The sequence below is a fragment of the Cyanistes caeruleus genome, chromosome 5 (assembly GCF_971803275.1).
Source record: "Cyanistes caeruleus chromosome 5, bCyaCae1.hap1.1, whole genome shotgun sequence".
NCBI classification, from domain to species: Eukaryota; Metazoa; Chordata; class Aves; order Passeriformes; family Paridae; genus Cyanistes; species Cyanistes caeruleus.
The window spans coordinates 42,817,373-42,839,718 of record NC_141705.1 but is presented as its reverse complement, the minus strand read 5'-3'; the positions used below and the strand labels follow the sequence as shown (position 1 = coordinate 42,839,718).

The following is a 22,346-nucleotide window of genomic DNA, read 5'->3' as shown; positions in this document are numbered from 1 at the left end:
TCAGTATCATTTAGTGTCACTGAGACTTCTGTGTAATAAAATGAAATGCTTAAGTGGTTCATAAACAGAAAGTAGTAGTGAAAGCAGCTGCTTTCACTACTTTTTTAGCTTAAATGTTTTTATTTTTTAAAAATCTTTGTGTGATAATTACTATTTTTAATGTTTGGGGTTTTTTTGTATCTCCCAACATCCTTTGAATCCTCAGGCGGAACGTGCAGCTCTGCTGAAGGAACTTGCTGCCCTTCGGCAGAAGAAAGAGCAGCTAAAGACAGAAATAGACAAATACAGGGAATGTGATCCAGATGTGGTTGAAGAGATGCGTAAGTTGTGTATTGTTTAAAGTGATCTTTTGCCTGAAAAGGTGTGCACTTCTTTAGCTTAAAATCTGGTATTCAGAGGGTAGTTAGAGAATAGCTGCTTTCCTTTTTAGAGCTGAGCAATACAAACAAGTACACTGACCATTTCTTTTCATGTTCTGCTCTATTATATGTGAGAAGGTTTATTGATATTTACTCTGCCACCACCTGAGCAGTTAAGAAGCAATCCTATAATTAAAATACTCTGATGCTTCAGAATTAGCATCAGGATCATCCTTTCCAGAACCATATTAATTCTATAACTTGTGCTGTGCCCTAGAATGTGTGTAGGAAGAGGAGTCTCTGGCTCCTGTTTACCTTCAGTTCCATGCTGCTAAGATGGGTATCTTTCTACTTCCTTCATCTTGCCTGTTTAAAACATAAACATTTCATTACAGACACTTAATTGTCACTTACATGAAAGTAGGTTATCACACCTATCACACTCTTGACTGGGTACTGTCATGCTGGGTTTTGGTTGGAGTTTCTAAACTCTAATGGAATACAAGGAATGATGAGTGACTAATACAGAATTTGGCACTGAAATGCACTTAATATTCTGATCCTTAGCATGAAAAATGAAAAGCATGCATGAAATTTTATTGAATTTTCTCTACTGCAGCTTTAATGTTTTATTTATTAGGCTCTTACATTGCTACCCAAGCACCACTGCATATTCAGGTTGCTGTAAAATGCCAAAATGCTGTTACAGAGTGACGAGAAACAGGCACAGAACTTCTTCTGAAAAGAGATGTGGCTAAATCTTTCTCCTTCCTTATTTTACTAACAAAATCCACAGCTTTAGAGCTGTTCTGAGAGAAAGCCAGGAACATAAACAGAGTTGGCAGCACTCACCAAATTTGGACAGATATTATTTACTTTGAGAGGCTGTGACATTTTTTGTCAGCTGTGTTATCTTTCCCAAAGGATGTAATGGTATGCCAGGGAATAAGCAAACTTGAAACCTGAGGTTAGTTACTGTGCTGTAAATCCCTCGCTGCCTGCTCTCCTGAGGAGAAGACACATTCCAGCTGATTCCAGCTGTAAAAATGAATGAGGTTAGGCAGATATCAACAGCAGAGGGATGTGTAGTGTCAGGTATTTTAACTGCTGAGGTTCCCTTACAGTCAGCATTGTACAGAATGGTTTGAGAGCCTCTCTTTTGAAACAGTCATGGTGAACACTTTCCTAAATATGGCACGAGGGAGCAAATCACAGCTGCGGTGCTAGGGCAAGCTGCATGAGCTGGCAACATGGAGACTAGTATCCTGGAAAGAAAGAGAGAAAGGGAAGGAAATGTAATACTTAGTTGCTTCAGTCATGCCCTTGTCTTTTGTCTGTATGTTATGGGTTTGGGGTTTTTTGTCCAAACGTGTGGACGCTCCATGTGAATTTCTGTGATGGAGCATTTAAGGGACTTGTGAGGTTAGCACTGTTGAACTACCTGTAGGCTTCCCAGTGGAATATGCAGTAATGTTTCAAAATTAATTCATCCTTGAACTCAATTTTAAAAGTTTTTGTTTCATTGTATGTTTTGTCAGGCATTGCTGCACTGGCATTGTTGCTGGCAGTGTATGTGAATAAATGGTGATGTCAGTTTTGGGGAATTAATATTCTTGTCAAAACTGAATGGAAGTTGACGGGCTTTATGGAAGAGATTGGAATGGGGGTGGGGAAAAAAAAGGCTGAGGGGCATTTCTTTTGGTTCCAGAGTGCAGAAAAGTGCAAAGGCAAAAGTAAGAAGGCAACAAAGAATCTCAGGCAATGGAATGCATTTAGCTAGACATTTAAGTTACTGCTGCTGTTTCACAGAAAAAAAACTTTTAATAAAAGTTATGCATTCACAGATTTTCAAACTGCATGTAGGGGATACGATTTTCTACTTCTGTACAATTTAGATAACATAACCCTCGGGATTATTTTCAGTTAAATCACCTGAGCAGATTTCTGACTACCTTATTTTAGAGTCAGAGATGGCTGTTATGTTGTGTAATTGGATTCTTTCTAACAGATGAATTTCTCAGTAAAATATATTTTGTAACGGGCAGTTGTCACTTTCTACCTTTGGGTTTTCCCTCTTTATCCTTAATGACTTCAGCTTGTAAAGAAATCTTCCTGATGCTCAGCATAAAATTTCATCCTGTTAATTTCTCATCCCATATCACAGAGGCCTGCCTTGATTCTTCTTGTGGTATTTTAGGGCTGTAGCAAATTATTGTCTGTTTTCAGTGGCCTTTAAATGTGAACACTTTGCTGTGTCTTTTTTAGTTGCCCTCTCCCTCAGTGGAGTCTTGCAGAAGCAAACCAATTGCACAGCAGCAAGCCTCATTAAAATGTGCATGTGCGCACACACGCATATATCATTTTCAGGGTCAAAACAAAAGTTTGAATGATTCATAGCAAATATCTGAAGACTCAGCTAAAAACTGAACATCTGTCTTTGCTTCCTGAATCTCATGGTGGGAAAGTCAAGCTTGACCATGTAACTAAATATATTATAATGCATATTCACAAGGGGGCAAATGGTAAAACTAATAACTCTGGGTTTTGCTGACTTCACTGTTTGTCCTTCTAGTGTCCCTAACAAATGTTTTGCTCTGTGTTTTGGCTTACTTTCCTTGGATTTTGTGTTAGAAGTACATTGCAGTATAAATTTTAATGCCTTCTCAAATTTACAGTGTTTGAACACAGAATTCGTGTGTAACAAGTAACTAGAGTAAATAGCAGAAGCAACAAGATTTAGGGACTGACCACTAGAGGAAGCTACGTAGTAGTCTGATCTTGTGGATATATCCAGATAATTCCATTTTACAGGAATAGTATTGTAAAAATATATCTAGAACAGCAAAATATGTGGATTTTTTTCTAACGACCTCTGCAGTTCAGAAGCTTGTCTTTGCCACTTGGTAATGTTGTTTGACACCTTCTGTGAGTTAGGATTGATTAATAAATTAATTCACAAAGGCAGCAAAAACTGATCAGATTCATTTGAAGTAAAAAAATCCAAACAAACAGTGGGATTTTATACTTTTCTGTTAAATTTATGATCCTGCTTCAGATGGTGCAGGACAGGATCATTGTTTCTCACCTTTGAGGTGTGTCTTATGTGGGCTGGAATATGTATGGGAGAGCAGCCATCATCAAGAGATTTGTCTCTTATGTGACATAGCAGCATGTATACAGAGTTGGAGACTTGCTGCTGCTAGATGCTCTAAAGTTTATAGCAGATAACAAAGACATGGAGAATGCAAGCTTACAATAATTTGTAATTTATGTAGATTTTCATAAGGTCAACAGAAAAAGCTCCACTTTATATCAAGAGTAACCTGCTACATATGTTTAATTATTTCTGCCCACAAGAGAGAGGTGTTAGGGAGCCAATAAATTTTTTCTCATAATTAATTTTCTAGAAAAGTTTGCCTGGCAGCATAAGTGTATAAACGGTAGGGTCTTTATTCTGAATTGCTGGTCAGCTTGTAATTGGAAACAGCTAAACACTTTCAGTGCTTACTGTAAAATAAACATTTCTAGAATTTCAAACTTCTTGTTCTTTCGCTGCAATAAGAGGAATGTTGGTTTATGCTTTATTAAAACATTATTGGGCCTTTGCTTTTTTTGTTCACAATAGCTATGCTTTGTTACTGTATGCCTTTGGATAGGGGAGCTCTCATAAATAGTTACATACTGACTGCAGTGACTTCTGTGTGGTATGATTGCTAATATTTATGGAGCCTGGGATCTTGCCTGTCAGCATTCCTTTTTTATTTAGCAAGTTTTCAGAATGTCTGGTTAACTATTATGTCTTAGGCTTTTACATTTAAGCCAGTGACCTAAACATGTCTAGGCAAACTGTTTTCTCAAAAATTAGCAAACTACCAGATACAACACATGTAGCAATTTTGGTGTCAACCTTTTTACTTTAGCTCTCTCTGTTTCTATCCTGTAACAAGAAAGGCAAGTGGTTCAAATGGATACAATTTCAAACTACAAATATCCACATAGTTATTTTTTTAACTCTCTGAATGTGTGATCTCAGAGGCATCACTGCCAGTCCAGTTCAGGGTTAGATTTTCTAAAACTAACATATGATTGTGTGAAAATAAATTTTGGTAAAACATCCAGACTTTACTGAATACCATAAAAACATCATGTTACATGTAATTTGTACTTGAAAACGTCTTCTTTTTCCTTTTCAGTCCTTAAAAAATTTCTTATTCTCATATTTCTAAACAATGAAAATTTCAGCTTGACAAATTGTTGTGAGGAATTGTCAGGGTATAGAGACATGAGGAAGTAGTTCTGTATTGTTCAGTTTTTTCATTCATCTTAATATCTGAAGGGTGAATGCTGAAAAGTTAATGTTGATTTACCTACTGGATTTTTTGGAGCACATAATTTGGGGGTTGGTTTTTTGGGGTGTTTTTTTGTTGATACACCCAGCTATTCTCTTACGTTGAAATCAATTTGAAAATACGTTACATATGCAGATGTACTTCATGTTACAAAAACTTTAGTACCAAGTGTTAGATTATTTGGGGGAGTCTTTCTTAATGCTGGGAATTGTTCCTGTTTCAAGAAGAGAAACAGTAGTGAAGAAATGAAATGAAGATTGGATCCTAGCTGATGGAGAGACTTTAAAATGAGTTGCATTGGTTTTACTCAAAATGCATCAGAATGCCAATAATTTACAAGAGTTTAATGGATTGTTGTTTAAAGATGAATTGTTGTTCAGAAATTGTATCAGAAAGATGGTTTTAACTAAAAAGCCTTGTCAGCAATATCAGCTAATGAACTATTAAGTATCTATTTTTTAAAATTTTATGTTTCTACTTGGAAAAGTGGAACTCTACAAATAATTTTAAGCTTGGTCTAGGTGCCACCAAGATGAATAGTGTACAGATGAAGCTTATAGAGAAAATGTTTTTTAATCATCTTTAGATGCAGCATGTTCAGTTTGCAATTAGGAGGATATTTCCCAGCTACTGACCATGAAATATGCATCTGGCATCTGAGAGACTAGCTGTGCTTTTTGCAGTTTATGCAGCAATGCCATTAGCAAAGGTCTGGAAAGGCTGGAAATCAGTCATTCTGCTGATGTTTGACTTGTGTCTTCACTCACACTCATGTTAGTCTTAGTGGATTAAACTAGGCTTTCTTTGGAGCGAATCAAACACTTGCTTAAATGTACATAGAAAAATAATAGTTTTAAAAGCAAGAACTCCTTTTTTTAATTAGTCTCATCATACAGAGTATTGTATATTTAATATATTCATCTCCAGAGGATGAGGATATGACAGGAAATAGACAATGGATGGTCATGTATGTAATTTGCAGGCTATCTGCTTCTAATCAAAACAAATCTACACATCTCACACACCCATGTCTTTTTTCCTCCTTCATCATGCAGTACCAGAATATATATAGATGTGCACCAGTAATGAAAGGATGCGTTTACTGGTTCTCAACTAATTGCATCAAACTAGGAATTTCGTTTTGTTTCCCCTGCTCCCTATACTGTTCTTGGAATGGCTTGTCATTCATTTGGAAGGTTGACAAATTAAATTACCTGTTCAAAAACTACATTAAAGGATAATCAAACTTAAGAAAACTGAAAGTTTTCTTTCTAGAAAGAATGAGGAGTAATAAATGTACTTGTATATAAGCATATATAAACACAGTTTCCTACAGTAATGGTAAAATTTTAGCTCTTAAGTAAAGTTGAGAAAAGGAAAGGGGTACTTAATGAATGGTGTTACAAATGTGTACTTGGATTACTGATCCAAGCTCCTTTGGTAATCCTAGGAAACTGGATGGAATTGCCAGTTTAAGCAGAGTATCTGCTCTTTTATCTTCAGCCCTTCTATATATTTTTTTTTTAATTGAAAATCAAAGGAGGCTTGTTTGCATTTCACTTATTGAAAAGGCTGATCCTTTGACAAAGGAAAGAATTGCTAAGCAGAATCTTGCTCTGATTACCAGGAGCTGTGATTTAACAACCTTCCCTGATAAAAGCAAGTTAAAGAGTTCTCACCTTGGCCCTTTGTTCCAGTGCTGAAGTTCACCAGTGATAAAAGCAAGCTGTGAGCTCAAGTTAGGAGCTGATGTAGGTGCCCATGTCTTGTAACAGGCTCTCCTGAGGTCTTCGAAATCTCTTTCCATCCAGAAAATCTGATGTAGTCTTTCATTGCCTTCTTCGCAGGGCTTCATACATGTGTTCATTTGTCATGTACCTCACAGAATTGTCTGTTATGTGGTAGTGTCCCTGAAGAGCAAACAGGGATCTTCTGACCAACTTGGAATAGGTGACAAGTTTTCATATGGGCATTTTCATGAACTTTGCAATGAACTGAACTGTTAGAAAATGGATTTGAAAAAAAAATTAATGAGAGAGCAATAGGACTACATAAATAGGTAAGCAGCTTTTGGCACTTGGAAGGAAAGGAAAATATAACAGCCTTGAAGAAAAATGAATGAAGGGCCACCAGGACAAACTGGGCAGCCTAAGAAGTGTCTGTGCATACATACCTAAAGCACAAAGCTTAAAGTGAAATGTGGATCTTTTGGCTGAAGCCTGAAAGTTTAAGTCCAGAAGGGTCATTTGGCTTTCAGTAAAAGGCCCTTATTCTCTGCATTTCAGAGAGTTTCTCTGTCTCCCAATTTGGTCTTCAGATAAGAGGTTACTTTGCAATGAAAAATTGTGCTAAATATTTAGACTCATGCATGCTTGTGTTTTTATACCTCAAATACATTCTAGCCAGACTATTCTTAGGGAGTGTCAATTTAAGCCAACTTGCTTTAAAATGAAGCTTCATTTTAGCTAGTTAAGCAAAAAGCTATGTTTTGTCAGTGTGGCTTTTCTTGGACACTCAGGAAGGAGGCAGTTGGAGGACCATATCTTTAGATAGTATATATAACAAGCACCCTGCTTAAATGAATTTGCCACTCTGACAGGTTACTTTTTCTTGAAGTCAAGTGAGAATGCTCACAAGATAAGTTTTTGTTCTTTATATTGGAATGACAGAAAAAAATAAGTAAAGTGAGAGACTCATAGGTGAGGTGTGTAGGAATAGCTTTATTGTCTGAGACAATAAATCTTTATGGTAAAAGCTGTTGAGCTGCTTAGGAATGGTAGACACTTGATAAAATTTATAATGTGGAAAATGGCTACTTATGACTACATTTATGACACTCTCTGATTTAGGAGTGAGTTGGTAGCAATCCATTTGACCATGTTTTAAAGCCCTGATAAAAGCATCAAATTGAACTAATCTATAGATCCATTTATATATGAAACAAAGGCTTTTGTGGAGTAAATATTTTGCTTCTGACTTCCAGTGTTAGACCTGATAGGTTAGTTGGGTATGATAGCACCCAATCAGACCATTTTGATAAAGTTAGGGTGATATTTGAACAAATGTGCAAGTCGATATCTTTTCATGACTTCCACATGCAAAATTGGTCAAGAAAGGCATTCTGGATTTTCATTCATTGTCTTCAGTGCTGACATGCAGGACTGTCAAACTGAGGTCTTCCCTGGCCTTGCTTAAAGAAATGTATTGCTTATCTTTTATGTTAAGGTACCTTCCATGTTTTATGGGATGGTATGTTATGTTTTCATTATGGGCTTATCTGGATTATGACTGCATATTCCTAATATAGATAGCTTCTTCTGTGTTATTTCCCTGAAGTTTTGGCAGGGCAGGTTATGTAAGTGCAAGACTAACTTTGGCACATTTGACAGTATTTCCAATGGTTTTTCTTCCCTTCTCACTTTAACGTCATATGAGCTAGTTTTACTGGAAAGAGCAGAATATCAGAAAAAAATTCAGAACAGAAAACCAATTTGGAAACATCTAGGACAATACAGAGGTTTTCTCTCTGCCACTGTAAGAGATCTTTATAGATTGGGTGAAGTTTGTCTTTGGTGTTTTGACCAAAGATACCATTAAAGGAAATGATACAATTAAAGGAAAATAGGGAAATACGATGCTGATGAAACAGCAGTAGTGTGAATCTCAAACTACTTTACAATTTGTGAGCAATTCAGTATCAGAAAGGGAGGTGGAATTGATGAAGCTCTGTAATACGGTGTGTCATGTATGTGCATCTTCTCAGTGTTTATATTAATGAGCTGGATAATACAATAGAAGATGTTCTTTTGTTCTATTTGCAGATGATGATATTAGGAGAGACTTCATGGACAAAGTGGGATTTCAAAACAATCATGACATTGCAAAGATAGTCTAATAAACACTGGATAGCATTCAGTAGTGGCAAGTGTGTGTTACCTGTAGTCAAGGTATTGTGCTACACAAGGGCTCTGAGGCAGTTGGTTAAGGGGGTGGGATTTGAAAAAAGATGTCAGAGTTACAGTAGTTTACAAGTTGAATATAAGAATTTTTGTTGTGCCAAGATAAACCCCCTTTCTAAGATACAAGGGTGGTAGTATAACCCACAATGAGATGTATGAAATAATCTTTCTGTTCAAGGCAGAAAGTGTGTCACTAAAGGCTTTGGCATGGCTTCAGCTGTAGCTCAGTGTCAGTGTTGGATATCCTACCTGGATATACCTAATTTATTTCAGAACATTTGTATATTCATGTAACTAAGTGCTCAGAGTAGAGCAAAAGGACATTGAACAATCACATTCTAAGAGACAGAAACAGTTTACAAAAATAGGGCTCAAAAGATGGTTCCTGGTGGGTTTTACACATCTGTATCTCCTCAAGGAAAAAAAAAGGAATAGCCTTTTACTCAGGTTTGTGGAGAAGATGGCAAAAAGTAATAGCCTTAAATTGTAGGGCCAGAAAATTGGAAACCTTAAAAACAGGCAACAAATACCTCAGAAATGGCATAGGTAAAGTTGAACATGCTTTGAGTTGTGGTTAGAGACCAGAAAACCTCTTGTGATGCTTTCCAGACTCTTCTGTGCAACATCTGCGACACGTGAGGTGACAGCAGATTGCAGTCCATATCTGACCAAAAACCATGATGCCCTGGGATGGGCCGCCTTGCAAAGTACAGTTAAGCAATTCACAAGTGTGTAAGTTCCTTTAGCTGTGCTGAAGTTGTGGAGTTTATTAGTGAATGAAGTGGGGAAGGAGGAGTTGTCCAGTGCAAGAAAAACAAGAGTGCTGTCAGGAAGCCCTGAATCCAGTCGGTGTGCTTGTTTCTTTTTTGCAAGATCTTTTCTTCCCTCTGTTCTTTGGATGAAAATGGATCTATTTTAGTTATGCAACTAGGATTTCAGCATAGGTTTTCAGGTACAACACTTGAAACGTAAATGGTCTTTTTCTGTAGGTACATGAATATAGTAAACTTAAATGCGGGAGCATGTCTTGCAAAGAGGAATTTTTTGGTAGCAATTCTGACAAATTCTGTTGGACATTTTTCAAGGACACCCTGTGTATTTACAGATAAAATTTGACAGTGTGACCTTTTCATATGGGACAGAGGGAGTTTTTTTGCAGATGAGTCTTGACACTTTTTTCAGACACACTGACAGAGATCACAGACCCTTTAAAAGCATATTCTCAGCAATGTGGATCAGCTTCTTAGTAGCTTTAGTGTGCACTGCCACATCTGACCAGGTGTACAAGACTGGTACTGTGCTGTCTGTTTGCTCAGGTTCATTTTCAAGCATATATACACAGGTATTTCAGCAGAAATACTCATCTAATTCATATATCAGTATTCTTGAGTATTTTTCTATCACAAATAGCTTTATGATGTTGTGTTCTATGCTTTTCAAAATACTTGTAGATCAGTAGGTAGCATTCATAATTGTCAGTGCTTTTTCTTGAAGTGCTGAAACTTTATTCAGAGTCTAAAATAAGTTAGTATAAAAAGTTGTGTTGAGTTTATGATGCCTTTTAAATGAGAAATCATATTTACACATTGACTTGAATTTAGTCATGAATTCCGAAGCATTGTGACCTGTTGATTAATATGAGAAGTGTTATGTGGGATACTGGAGTATGGGGGAAGAGTGATGTGTTATTTTGAATTCAAAGGAGTTGACAAAATTCTGATGTGCTATCACTTTTCTACATGGCAGCTCTTTATTCTGTTTATAAGAGGAAACGCCTCTTTGGGAAGCATGGGGGAGGATAAAGATTTCCAAAAGTGTGGAGGAATCTGCCTAATACAGGATTACAAAATGTTCTTGTAAAGCTCTTCTTGCCACATTCAGCCTGTTGACAGCATTGGGGATTACTTCCTCTCAAGGATACTCAAATATGGACCTTAAGAAGCCGCTTCATCACATCATTGCCATAAATAGTCTCCAATGGTAAGCCACAGGCTCTTGATCAGAGTCTGTGGTGTCAGTTTGTGAATGGACATGTGGGTAGGAATTACTAGGCAATAAATAACCTTTTCTGCTTTCCGTGGATGACAGGTATATAATTTCTATGCTCACCTTCTACCCTGGCCTTTAAAGATGGGATCCTTAAAGATGGGATCTTTATTTGCATTAAATTTTTCCACTACTGGGGAAAAATTTTGGAAACTACATCACAGGATATTATAGTGATGCTGCCCCAGGAGAAGTAGGAAAACAAATCTGTCACTGTGATGATGGCAAGGTAATGTTTCTGGAAAGTAAGGGCAAGCTACGTGCAGGAAAAGGGATAACTCTCTGCAGAAGGCAGTGGATAATAAGAGTCATGGGAGGTTCAAGTGCATGTACAATTCCTGAGGTAGTTGCCATTTTTCATCTTTGAATTCAATCTAAGTGAATGCATATGTATTACAGGAATTCAAATCCACTTAATGCACTTAATTTACCCTGACCAATTTCATGAGAGAGATTGGGACTCTTTGGGCTAATAATCCTCCCAGGTCCCTGAGAGTAGTTGCAGCTGTTCCCTGCATTTCATGCAGAGGAGTTGCAATCCATGCTGTAAAATTACTCCCTCGCCCACATGCTGAAGACTGCAGTTGTATTTTGCATGTATCTAACACCCTACAGACTGGTGGGTGACTCTCTCCTTGGTAAGGTGATAATTCCCTCTGCAGTCATGTGCCTTTTAAGTGAGGAAGTCCACACAATTTTCTTATGGCATTAGTTGTGGTAGGTCAAAACTGGCACCAGAGTGTGTAAGCTTTATAAATACAATTAACTTTTGTTACTCTAGGGAAGTAGAGGTTCTTGGAAGTCCTTAAAGTTATCCAGAAAATAGCAGAGTAGAATCTAGGAGATCAAAAAAAGCTACAGCTCTTTATCCATTTCTACCAGCTCTTGTGGTTGTGAGTGGTTCTGGCCATTGGTTTGTTGTTATTTTGTTTCTTTTACTATAGCTACTGGAACTATAATATGTTGCCTTTACAGTCTGAATTTGAGTACTGTTCCATGACTGTATTCTTAGTGTTCCCTTAATGATATGTATGAGACTTAAAAAGGTATTTAGGAAGAACCTAAAGTACATTTGGAAAGTGTTTGTGAGGAGATGGTGGTGGTTGTTGCTATCACAACTGTTTTTTGCCCTGTGGAAGTATTTGAAACTTCTACAGCTTTTGGACATTCAATTTTAGAATGCATATGGGACTCTATAATTCCAACCATCTCCCACTCCCAGTGAAAGAAGTGAGAGAATCCGGGGGCAGAAGGAAAGAGGAGGCTGTAGTTCTGCAGTATGCTGAGGATGAATATTGGAGCTTCCTGAATCAGATCAGAAACATTGTGGCCTTACAATGATTTGAGTCAACGTATAATGCCTTTTGAGATTTGTTAGAAACACTGCTGTGCTGATGTCCTGTGCTGCTGGCCTTGATTTCTGACTAGGTGCTGTCCATTTGCTTTAGAAGCTTCTTAGTGCACCTCTGACAGCTGTCCACATGCCCTTTTGTCACCTCTGTCTCCTGGCCTGCTCCAAAATATCTGCAGGTCACTGGTAACTGCATTGATTGCAGGTCAATGCACTTACCTGCATTGAAAAGCCTGTTTCCAACCCACCTTTGTTTTCTTTTTAGACATTTACCACATATGGACCTTCCTTTCTATACCTTTGCTTTCCTCTGTGGGGTTAGAGAGGGTTGTCCCTCTGATAAGGACAATCACAGATACTTAGGATAATGGTTCAGCTCCCAGAATCTGGACTTTTTGAGTTCTCTGCAGTTCTCCAGAGATCCTTGGGGTTGAGGGGGGAAAAAAAGCTTTCTTGAGGACTGGTCAAAATAACTCTGTCCTGTAGCCTTTCACTGTTTTGGGCATATTTCCAGCTGTGTCTTGCTGATGTAACAGACCAGCACTTCAAATCTTGCTGCTCCTGGGCCATGCATTGCTGTACATACAGTGGTTGCTTTTGGAGACAAAATGCAAGCTTCCATTTTCTTTCTTAGAAAATGCCAAATGTGCCTGAAATTAGTCAGCAGAGGATACAGGTATGTGCCTCAGCCAAATAAATTACTTGTATCCTGCAGACATGGGAGTGGGAAAGTCTATTGATGCATTGCCACACAAATAGGTGAAATAAATATGTAAAGTCCAGAACAAATGTATTGTTTTGCAGCTTCCAGACAGCAATTACATATATTGTCAGCCTATATGCAGATGTATAGATACAGACTGTAACTAGAGCCTAATGATAATGAGAACATCTGAAAAACGTTGTCACCTCTACTGCATATTTGGCCTTTTATTGTCTTGTGAAGATTCAGTGTTGGAGCACTATTTAGTAGCTGCCAAAAATCAAGTTCACTTCGAGCAGCTGTGGTGAGCAGGAGCATCACAAGAACTCCAGACAAGTTTGGGACTTCATGGTTGTGATGGCTTTGCCAATTTTCCAATTGCCCTTAGTGCTGTGTTTCAGTTTCTCCTTTTTACAGCTTCACACAGTTTGTGTCCTGATTCTGCTTTGGTGTGTGTATTTCTGAGTTCCCATGTTCTTGCTGTCTTTAGATCTTGAGCTTTCTTTTTCAGTGCAGTCTGAAAACCAACCTGGCTGTGTGATCCCTTGGAGCTAGAGAACAGGCAGTCAGAAGTAGCATGACTGAGTTAGTTACACCTATACATAAAGTAGGTGTGTCTGGGAGGGTTTCTGCTTTACTACTCCTGCTTTCCCTTATCCTCTGTGCATGTATATATACAGATGATGCAACCAATGAAAGTCCCAACAAACAGCTATAAAAGAGTTCCAGAAAACAGTGAAGGTGCAGCTTTCTTCATTTCTGTCAGTTCTTGTGATGGAAATCTCTGGAATGATGCTGATGGTGTCTTCAGGAGATGCAAGTCCATAACTATCAAAGCCTGTCTCATTCCTCTTAGAGGCATGGCATTGGCTGCAGCAGAGAAACACAAGGTCATGCAGTGGAGTCATAGGCAAGACTTAGGACTGATCCCAAGGGACTTAAATCTTGCCTTCAGATAGCTAAATGTTCATGTGTAGCCATGAGACACTGGGGAGTATGTCTGTCTGTCTGCCTTCCTGCTCTCACTACCATGTTTTCATTTCTAGCCACAGCTCGGTTATAGGCAGTGACTGCCATTCTGACTTGTCCAGCCTATGTCTGTCATCACCTCAGCCATTTCTTTGACAGAAGTGTGAAGTCACATTTTCAGAACACATGAACACGTGTATATTTTGACACACACGGGCAGTGTTTGCAGGATGTCAGTGCACTATGCTGCCACTGTTGAGCAGGTCAGCTGCTTCCAGCAAAGCTGAGCTTTCTGCTGAGACCTCACAGGTGCTGTGGAATAGGCTGGCTCACCCATCACCAGGATGCTTTCACCTCACAGCTCTGGATCTGTGGAGTTTAATGCCATCCCACTTTCCCCTACTTCATTTCAAATTTCATTACCTGGAGTCAAATAGAGCTGTCAAGTTTTACGGTACAATTTTAGAAAAATGTGAGGGAAGTATTGTAGGTCACACATTTAAAGCCTTGATGAGCAGAAGCTCTTACTCTGTAGACTTGCTTTAAGTATGGTTAGGTTAGGTACTGTTCCAAGTGCCATTAGCTGCAAGTATGTTGTCAGTGCTGCCAGTTGTGGAACTGAACAAGTGGGGATGGCAGCAAGCACTTAGCAAAGGAAATAAGAGATACCTCTCTCAGGCTAGAAACAACTTGAATTTCTGATACTTGCAAGCAAGCAAAAATGCCATTTTCTGTCCCACTCAGTTTTTTGCTCATCTTTTTTGCTTTTCTTCGTGCTATGCTCAACCTTTGTAATTGTAGGCCAGTTTTAGAAACTATATTGGTTTTGATATTGCTCCAATGTAAATGTTTTTTATATCAGTTACAGGAGTATTAAGGTTGGAATAATGAGTACTTCCCTTCCTGTGTGCTAGCAGATGATTTTTCAGCATAATTTAATTTTACTTAAACTGTAATATGGGTAGCAATGGATACCTGATCATGTATTCACATTTCAGTACCCTGGAGACAAGTTTCATGCTGACCATTCAAATGAGTATTATCATGCAAGTGCTAACAAGACTGACTGGGAATAACTGAGTTACGTGTAGGCGTGAGAACCAGAATGATTCTGATAAATTCCCACGTTACAACCTGACCTGCTTGATTCTATTCCATTCTTACTTTAATGGGAGCAAGGTGATCTAAGAGGAATTCTCCTTGATTGTATTGTCAAATGGAAACTATACAAAACCTGTTTGTAGTAATGGTAATTTACTATTATGTGTTCAGTTCTGGAATGGTGTTAAGGGACACAAGTCAAGTTTAATTGCTAGAAACATTATTTTGTCTTAATTTCATTGAGGAGGTTCTCAAAGCCTGGGAGACATTCCAGAGCTTTATGATAAACTTTTGGATTGATGTGATAGGAAAATTGTCATTTTCCTTATCTATATAGAGTCATGCATACCCATGTGATGGTTTACTTATGCATAGAGAGGATTATGAAATATTTTCCATTTCTGTTGCCTCTGGTATCTTCAGGCCATGTATCTAGTTCCAATCTTGGTGAAAACAATTAAGCCCCTAGGCAAGCCAAAATGGGGTTATTTTATTTTAAAATACACTTCAAAAATTATGGTTATATATATATATATATGGTATCTTTTATGCTCTTTGCTCCTCTTTTTCTTTAACCTAGCTTTGTGCTTGCTGGAACCTTAAAAGTATAAAACAAGTGTTTGGAAGCAGTAGAATAACTTCCTTACGTTGACTGGTTCTTGTAAAAATTACATCAATAAAAATAAAGTCTCTGTGCCTTGAAACTATGTGATGATTTTACTGTGATGTATGCTTTTATTGCTGGTGTTTTTCTCTGTTTCAGGCCAAACAAACCAAGTGGCCAAGGAGGCAGCCAACAGATGGACTGGTGTGTATTGCAGTGATACAGCTTCACACTAGAGCAGTTTCAGTAAAAGACCTACTCAGTGCTAAGAGCTTTAAATTTGATTAGGACTTGACATAGGATAGTTCTCATTTATAAAAACATAGAGAAATTTATTTTACTTTTAAAACTACTATGATTCAACAAAAAGAATACATCTTCTCAATTTAGTTACTGAATGTACTTCATATGCCATAACAGATTTGTCCTTCTGGTGCTGTCTTGTACACTGTGTTAAATCTTGCAACTTGTTTCCTTGGATGAGTCAAAATCTCTTAAGATCAGGAAAGCAATAGAGACTGGAAATGGTGATGCCCAGGTATTCAGAGAGTTTAAGTCTATTCTGAATGTTCATTTCTTTCTAAAGACTAGAATGTTTTGTGGTAAAATGATAATAGTAAAATGGTACAGTAAAATGATGCATAGTTTTAAGTAATGTTACTACGATGATATTCATATGGAAGTTTAACTCAATTTTCTGCTGTTGTTTAGCTTTGCTGTATTCATTCCCATTTTTCAAAGCAAGCAATTTATATGTCCTTATGGGTTTTTTTTAAAATTATTTATATTGTTTATAATTTTTTGTTTAGAAGAGGTCTCCTACTGATGGACTGCTTGCTGTCATTGGTTGTGCCAAGTGCAGCAGGATATCATTGTCTTAGTCTTTGGACTATTAGTTTATATCTGGGTTGTTTACTGCATATTGGGAAATAAAATTATGTATTTAAAAAACAACTTCTGGGAGTTGTCGGGGCTTTCTGCTGTTGATGACAGGCTGTTCTCAAGGCCTTGAGTGAAGTAAAGGAACCGTGCCTCAGCCTGTAGAAAGTACTTTGCTATTTAATGAGACAATTTGGTTATATGCTGCTGCATATTTTTCTTTTGAAGAGACAGTTTTAAAACCAAATGTGTGACGGTTAAAGAAAAGAAAAATATCTCTAAGCTGTGCAGAGACAAGGAACACTTCCTCTCTTAAGGAATACTGCAATTTATGGGTGTTAAAAATGAGGTAATGAGTTTCAGTAAATGCTGCAGTGAAAAATTATGTTAAGTTGAACAAAGTGTATATGTTAAAGTAATGTGATGCTAAAAGAGAAGTGTTGACTAAAATAAAGCTTCTTGAATGTCTTTTTTAAAAAACTCAAAAAATACAGTGTCTGAACAAACACTCAGGACTAGAAAGGACCTTACAGTTAATTTAAATCCAGTTTTTATAGCTGTAGACAGTCAAATAGTAGGTGTCTAGTTGAAAAAGGACCTATAAAATACTTACTATGCATATTCACACTTACCTCATCACTATAGCAGGCTAACACTGTAATTGTAGCTTTCAGTCTCCTTGCAAAAGAGGAGCAAGATAAAGATAACATATTTTTATTCAGTGCTAAGTAAATTATTTCCTCTTTTTTGGATGTTATTAACAAAAGCCTTGTGTTTTCTAAATCTTCTTAGTAATAATGTTCCCCACTATGTACCCTTTTCATGCACACAAGAGATGTTGCAAATGGAAGGATTTTGTTGTAGCCAAGACTATAATTCATGCTTTCCTCATGAAATACTCAAAATGGATGTTTTTCCTTCTGTTTACAGATAACATCTTTTCAATAAAGTCCTGGGCCAAGCGTAAGTTTGGATTTGAAGAGAGCAGAATAGATAAAGGTTTTGGAATCCCAGAAGATTTGGATTACATTGACTAGTGTTTAGTTGATGGCTGTCACAGTTGTACATAGTTTGTTAAATATTCATAGCTGCCATTAAAATGTGAATCTTCTCCAAACAGGTGACCACCCTTTAATTTGCTGTATTTGTTAAGGTTAATAAAATACTAAAAATATATGTTGCAGTTTTTATTCTTGTACTCTATAGATAGGAAATCTCTTGGTTTCTTCTCTGAGACAGAATGGACAGAGTTTATAGGGAATAATTATTACAGAATCTTGAGACTGGATTTAACTCTTCCTTTGCTTAACTGGGAGTAGTAAGTACTAAGATCTAGAAGCTCCAGGGATTTGTTTCAACGTGTTGAGTGGGAATAACAGGCAACAATATGGAGTAGGATGAATCTTTCTCTCATCTCACCAATGAAATAGAAAAGAGGCATAATCCATTAATAGAAGACGGTGTGACAGTAAGGAGGTGAGTAGAAAGGCTAAGGTCTGGTTTCAGGTAATTTTTTATTGTGTTGCTAGAACTGCTTGTAAGCTTAGTGAAAAAATTATATTTGTTGTTGGAAAATACTAGTTCAACAGAGCTGAATCTGTTCCAGAAAATATATTGGGATTTGACACTGAGAAAGCTGATCTAGTCGAGAGTCTATCTGCATAGAAGAAGGATCAAAGAGCACCCATCCCTTCACACCACTGTTCACCAAGATTTAGGATGTTTATCTGGGATAAGAGAATGAATTCAATTTACTGTTAAAACCAGCATTTTTGGGTTTATGCACATTTTTCAATTTCAGGTTAAAAGCGCAGCCAGCCAAAATAGTAACAGATTATGAGCGCCTCATTTTGTGTTTGGTGAAATTTCTGAAGCATCTCACTTTGTATCAGCTTCTGATTTCTAGTTCTGATCAGTGTATGGCTACAGCAAGAGAAATGGACATTAGAGATTTATGTTCACCTTCCACAGCTGTGTATTGCAAGATGGCATTTCTGCTCTATGGCTCTGGAGGATTTAAGCTTTACCTTTAGGAGGCTGGTGGCCTGCTGCAAGACACTGAAAAGTGTCTGTCTGCCATTCATGTAACATCTGATGAGAGAGCATTGCTGAAAAGGTGGCATTTAGCTGGAGATGTGCCCAGAAATCTGTCTCCTGTGACCTTTCCAATTAAAAAGTTTCCTAGCAGTTCAGCACATGTTAAAATCCAAGGATGTCAGATATACCCCTGGCTATTGTCATCTCATGTCTGTGAAGACAGCTGAGTTCTTGGGAAGATAGCGGGTGGAAGATTTTCCTCTCATCGAGTAGCAAGCTATCCGTTGCCTAAGGAAAATATATGGGATGCCTGGCACACAGGAAAATGTCATTATGCTTAAAATTGCGATGGAGATGTTTCCTTTTATATGTTTGGAAGGACTTTATTCCTAATATGTCCAATATTGAACACTGAGTACAGCTGCTGACTGGTAAAGGCGTAAGGGAAGTAGGTGGCACTGAGCTGACTTCAGCGTTGGAGTGCTCCTTACCAGGCCTGCCTTTTGCCCCAGGAAGGGAGTGCTGTGCAGCAAAGCTTCCTGCTGCTGCCAAACCAAACTACTGATGTACCTTAGCGTGGATGGTTGGATTGCTCTTGGATTTTGTGCTGTGGAACAGCAGAGACAAGCTTTTTAGTTCTTTGTAGGAGATATCTCTCAAGTGAGTCTTTTTTTTTGTTTTGCTAAACGTTTGGATCCTTCTGTGACCGTTCTGTACCACTTAACAGGTGCAAGAAGCTCCTTGGCACATCTGTGTTCAAGAGCCCGTAACTGCCATACAGTAGAGGTGACAATGACTACTCAACAGGATTGTTTGTATGAAGGAGCATTGACCACATGAGCTAACAGGTGTTTTTTGCCTGTTAGAATCACTTTGATGTGGCTGACCTACTTGTCAAGTAGCCTCGGGTAATTTATGGTCCATAGCAGCTCATGCACCAAGACTTCCTCTGGTACCTTTGGGGATGAGGGTTTCTTACTGACTTTACTGCTTTGGCAACTTTCCAAATTCAAGAGGGAAACAAAGATGACCAGCCATGTAACTTTAGCTGCAATATTGTGGCTTCCTGTCTGTAGGGTAGAAACATTGTGGACTGTAATAAAACCTTTAAATATAATAAATACCACTTAACTGTACTTGAGGTCAATTTTCCCAGAGATAATACAGTCAGCCAGAATGAGCTGGCTTTAAAAATGTCAAACATGGCCATTATGCTTCGGACAAAAAACTTAGGTAGTTCAGTTGTAGGGAATTTCTAGCAATGTAATTTTCTGGTTTGGGTTTGTTTTACAGGTACAGAACAGACATAGACATACCAATATACTTTACTTTCTGTTCTGTCTCCTGGTGATGGTTAGCAAACCTAGAGGGAGAATATCTCTGCTTCTGTAAGGACACAATTTTAGAACAGTCAGAACAGAAATTTCTCAGCTAGAGAAGAGCGGAAGAGGTGATGTGTTACCAGAAGCTCATTCTTACTCCTCTAGTAGAATAGATTTATTTTGTGCTACCTTTTTGTGATTCTGGGTTTTTAGCACAGGTGAATTTCACCAGGAAAACCAAAGCCAGATCCTTTCTGAGAGAAAAAGAGACAATTTGTGTATCTTGTATATTCCAAGATACTTTGAGCCTGCTGCATCTGCTCACTTTTGGAAGCTTTTCTTCTTAAAAAGATAGGCAGCGGACTGCTAAATCCCACAATGTGAAACCATGTAGGATTGTGTGGTTTGAGATGTGTGTTCACTTCAGTTTTTAGGAGAAGCTGGGACTTTTGTCTTCTGCTGAGTTAAAAGTCGATAACAGTTATTATTTTTCTGAGAATTTTTTTGCTGTTGGCCTATAGCAAAATTGAAAACACTCAAACTGGTTTTTTGTCCCAATTTGTATTTTCTCCAGATATAATCTGAAATATTTCTAAAGAATCTAACAAGAAAACAATGGACTTTTAAGTGCTTACTTCTACTGTTATTCTTGTGGTTATGTCACAGCTATTTTATGTATATGTCTTCCTCTTTTTCTTTCTTTCTTGTGCCCTATAGGGTTTTTTGCCCACATAAGGTAAATGTTTTCAACTGTTACAGCTAAGTCAGGAGGTCAAGCCCTTACTACAAAAAGCAGTTACTAGTGCAATGGGTGAAAATCAAAGGTGTTTTTAGCAGAGTCTGTAGCTCTGAACAGTACCAGGTCCAGCTTTTCAAAATCTCAAGGAGTTTATCTTTACAGTACTAGGCTGAGGTGTTAGATAGACTTGCTCTTTGGGACTGGTATTGATTGATTATGATTGATCACTGTGAAGCATTATAGATGCAGGAAAAAATATTTATGGTCTACTAGGAAATGTTATTTATGGAAAGAAAGTTCTGCCCTGAAACATCCCATTCTTTCTTTTCTTTTAACTTGCCATCCACATGCTCTGTACAACACCAAGCATCAACTCTAGGACTCCCTTTATGGTACTTGCAGAGTGTTAAATGTTAACAATCACAAAGGTTTAGGCTTTGACACAAGTCAGGTGCTAAGCCTTTCATTAATGCATCATGTAAAATGTCATTGCTGTTAGGGGGTGTTTTAGAAGGGAAAATCCAGGCTCTGACGCAGATGGCAAAGTGATGCTGTTATCATGTGACAGAGGTGGAACTGAAACTTCTTGGGAGAATGTGGGGCAAAGAAACCCAGTTTGTGATGGTGACTAAGAACTTCAGTGCAAGAGCTCCTTAGAGAGTCCTTCTGTCACCCAGGCGTATTTCCACCAGTCGGGTGATCTGGATGGTGTTTATCTTCACTTTGTTTCTTTTAGAGGTGAGGTTTGTATGATCACATTTTTCTGTCATTTATCTTATTTTCCTTCCCACTGTTCTTAAATTACCCAGTGATTTCAGCTAAGTTTACTCTGAGGGGCCCTGGTACAAGCTCACAATTTATCTGTTCTGTTTGGCTGCCTGCCTGATAAATACAGACTTTCCCTTTCCCACCTACCACTTTTGGGACCTGAGAAGGGGTAGAGCATGTTGAGGGTGGGAGGAGGAAGGAAAGATGTCAAAGATAGTGATGGAATATTATGTGAGGGTCTGGCAGCATTGCTGGGGCTGAGATGGGATGATGTGTGCATCCTTTCAGTGGGAAGGAACAGGTGACTTCAACAAGCAAAGTCCTCAACTAATCCTCGGTGTCACACACGTGACTGGGTTCTTCCATGATGGCAGCAGTTAACTATTACACAGGTCCTGTATAAATGTTCTTGTGCATAAGGAGTCTGCATTCACAACAAGGATAGCCTTTATCTTCAGCTTCTTTTTCTCCTTGTCCCATTTGCATTTTCCACCCCTCCACTGTAATTTCCCTTTTAGATCTGCTTGTAGCAACCACGTAGGCTGAACAAGCAAAGCACTGCAGTCTGTGCAGATGGTTGTCTGTCTTACTCCTCCTCCTGCTGACACTGCTGTCAGCACACACACCTTCCAGTGCACAGGCATATGGGAAGGGAAGCATCTCTCTCTGTGTTAGACTTGTCTCTTTAAACTCTATGCACAAAAGGTTGCATGTCAAGAAGACCAGGGAGCAAAAATATCTGTGAACACCACCACAAGCACCACTGAAATCCTCAGCGTCACTTCAGACTCTTTTATAACACCTCACAAATGAATGAACAGTTTTTATGATAAGTGGTGGTTGTACTTAACCTAGTTAGAAAAATTTTCCTTAGGAAAAAAAGATCCTGCTGAGGTATTTATAAAGAACAGTTTTTAAGCAAAACCTGCTGGGTAATTTTCTGTTTCTAGTATTTGATGAAAACCCAAGTTATTCTGAGAAACTATGAGCCTTTCCATATGAAAAACTTAATTTTAAAATACACTCCATCTTTTTGTTTCAAAAAAACCTTACTGATCTGGCAACCCAGTGCTAAAGTAAATCCTGTAGCCCGTCCAAGGGGCACCTTGTTTCAGGTGAGATGATGAACTTCAGCTGTGCTGCTGCAGAAGCTCAAAAGG

The 22,346-nt window shown here is 38.1% G+C and overlaps 1 protein-coding gene across 1 annotated transcript in view; it reads left to right on the top strand.

The window, feature by feature from the left end:
- MND1 (meiotic nuclear divisions 1) overlaps nucleotides 1-17,496 on the top strand; it is a 40,905-nt gene extending 23,409 nt beyond the window's left edge. Inside the window, exons 6-8 of the mRNA XM_023924844.2 lie at nucleotides 206-320; nucleotides 15,601-15,645; nucleotides 17,251-17,496. Of these exons, the coding sequence (XP_023780612.2) occupies nucleotides 206-320; nucleotides 15,601-15,645; nucleotides 17,251-17,357 (267 nt within the window). The 3' untranslated portion in view covers nucleotides 17,358-17,496. The remainder of the gene's footprint in view (nucleotides 1-205; nucleotides 321-15,600; nucleotides 15,646-17,250) is intronic.
- Nucleotides 17,497-22,346: the final 4,850 nt, after the last annotated feature.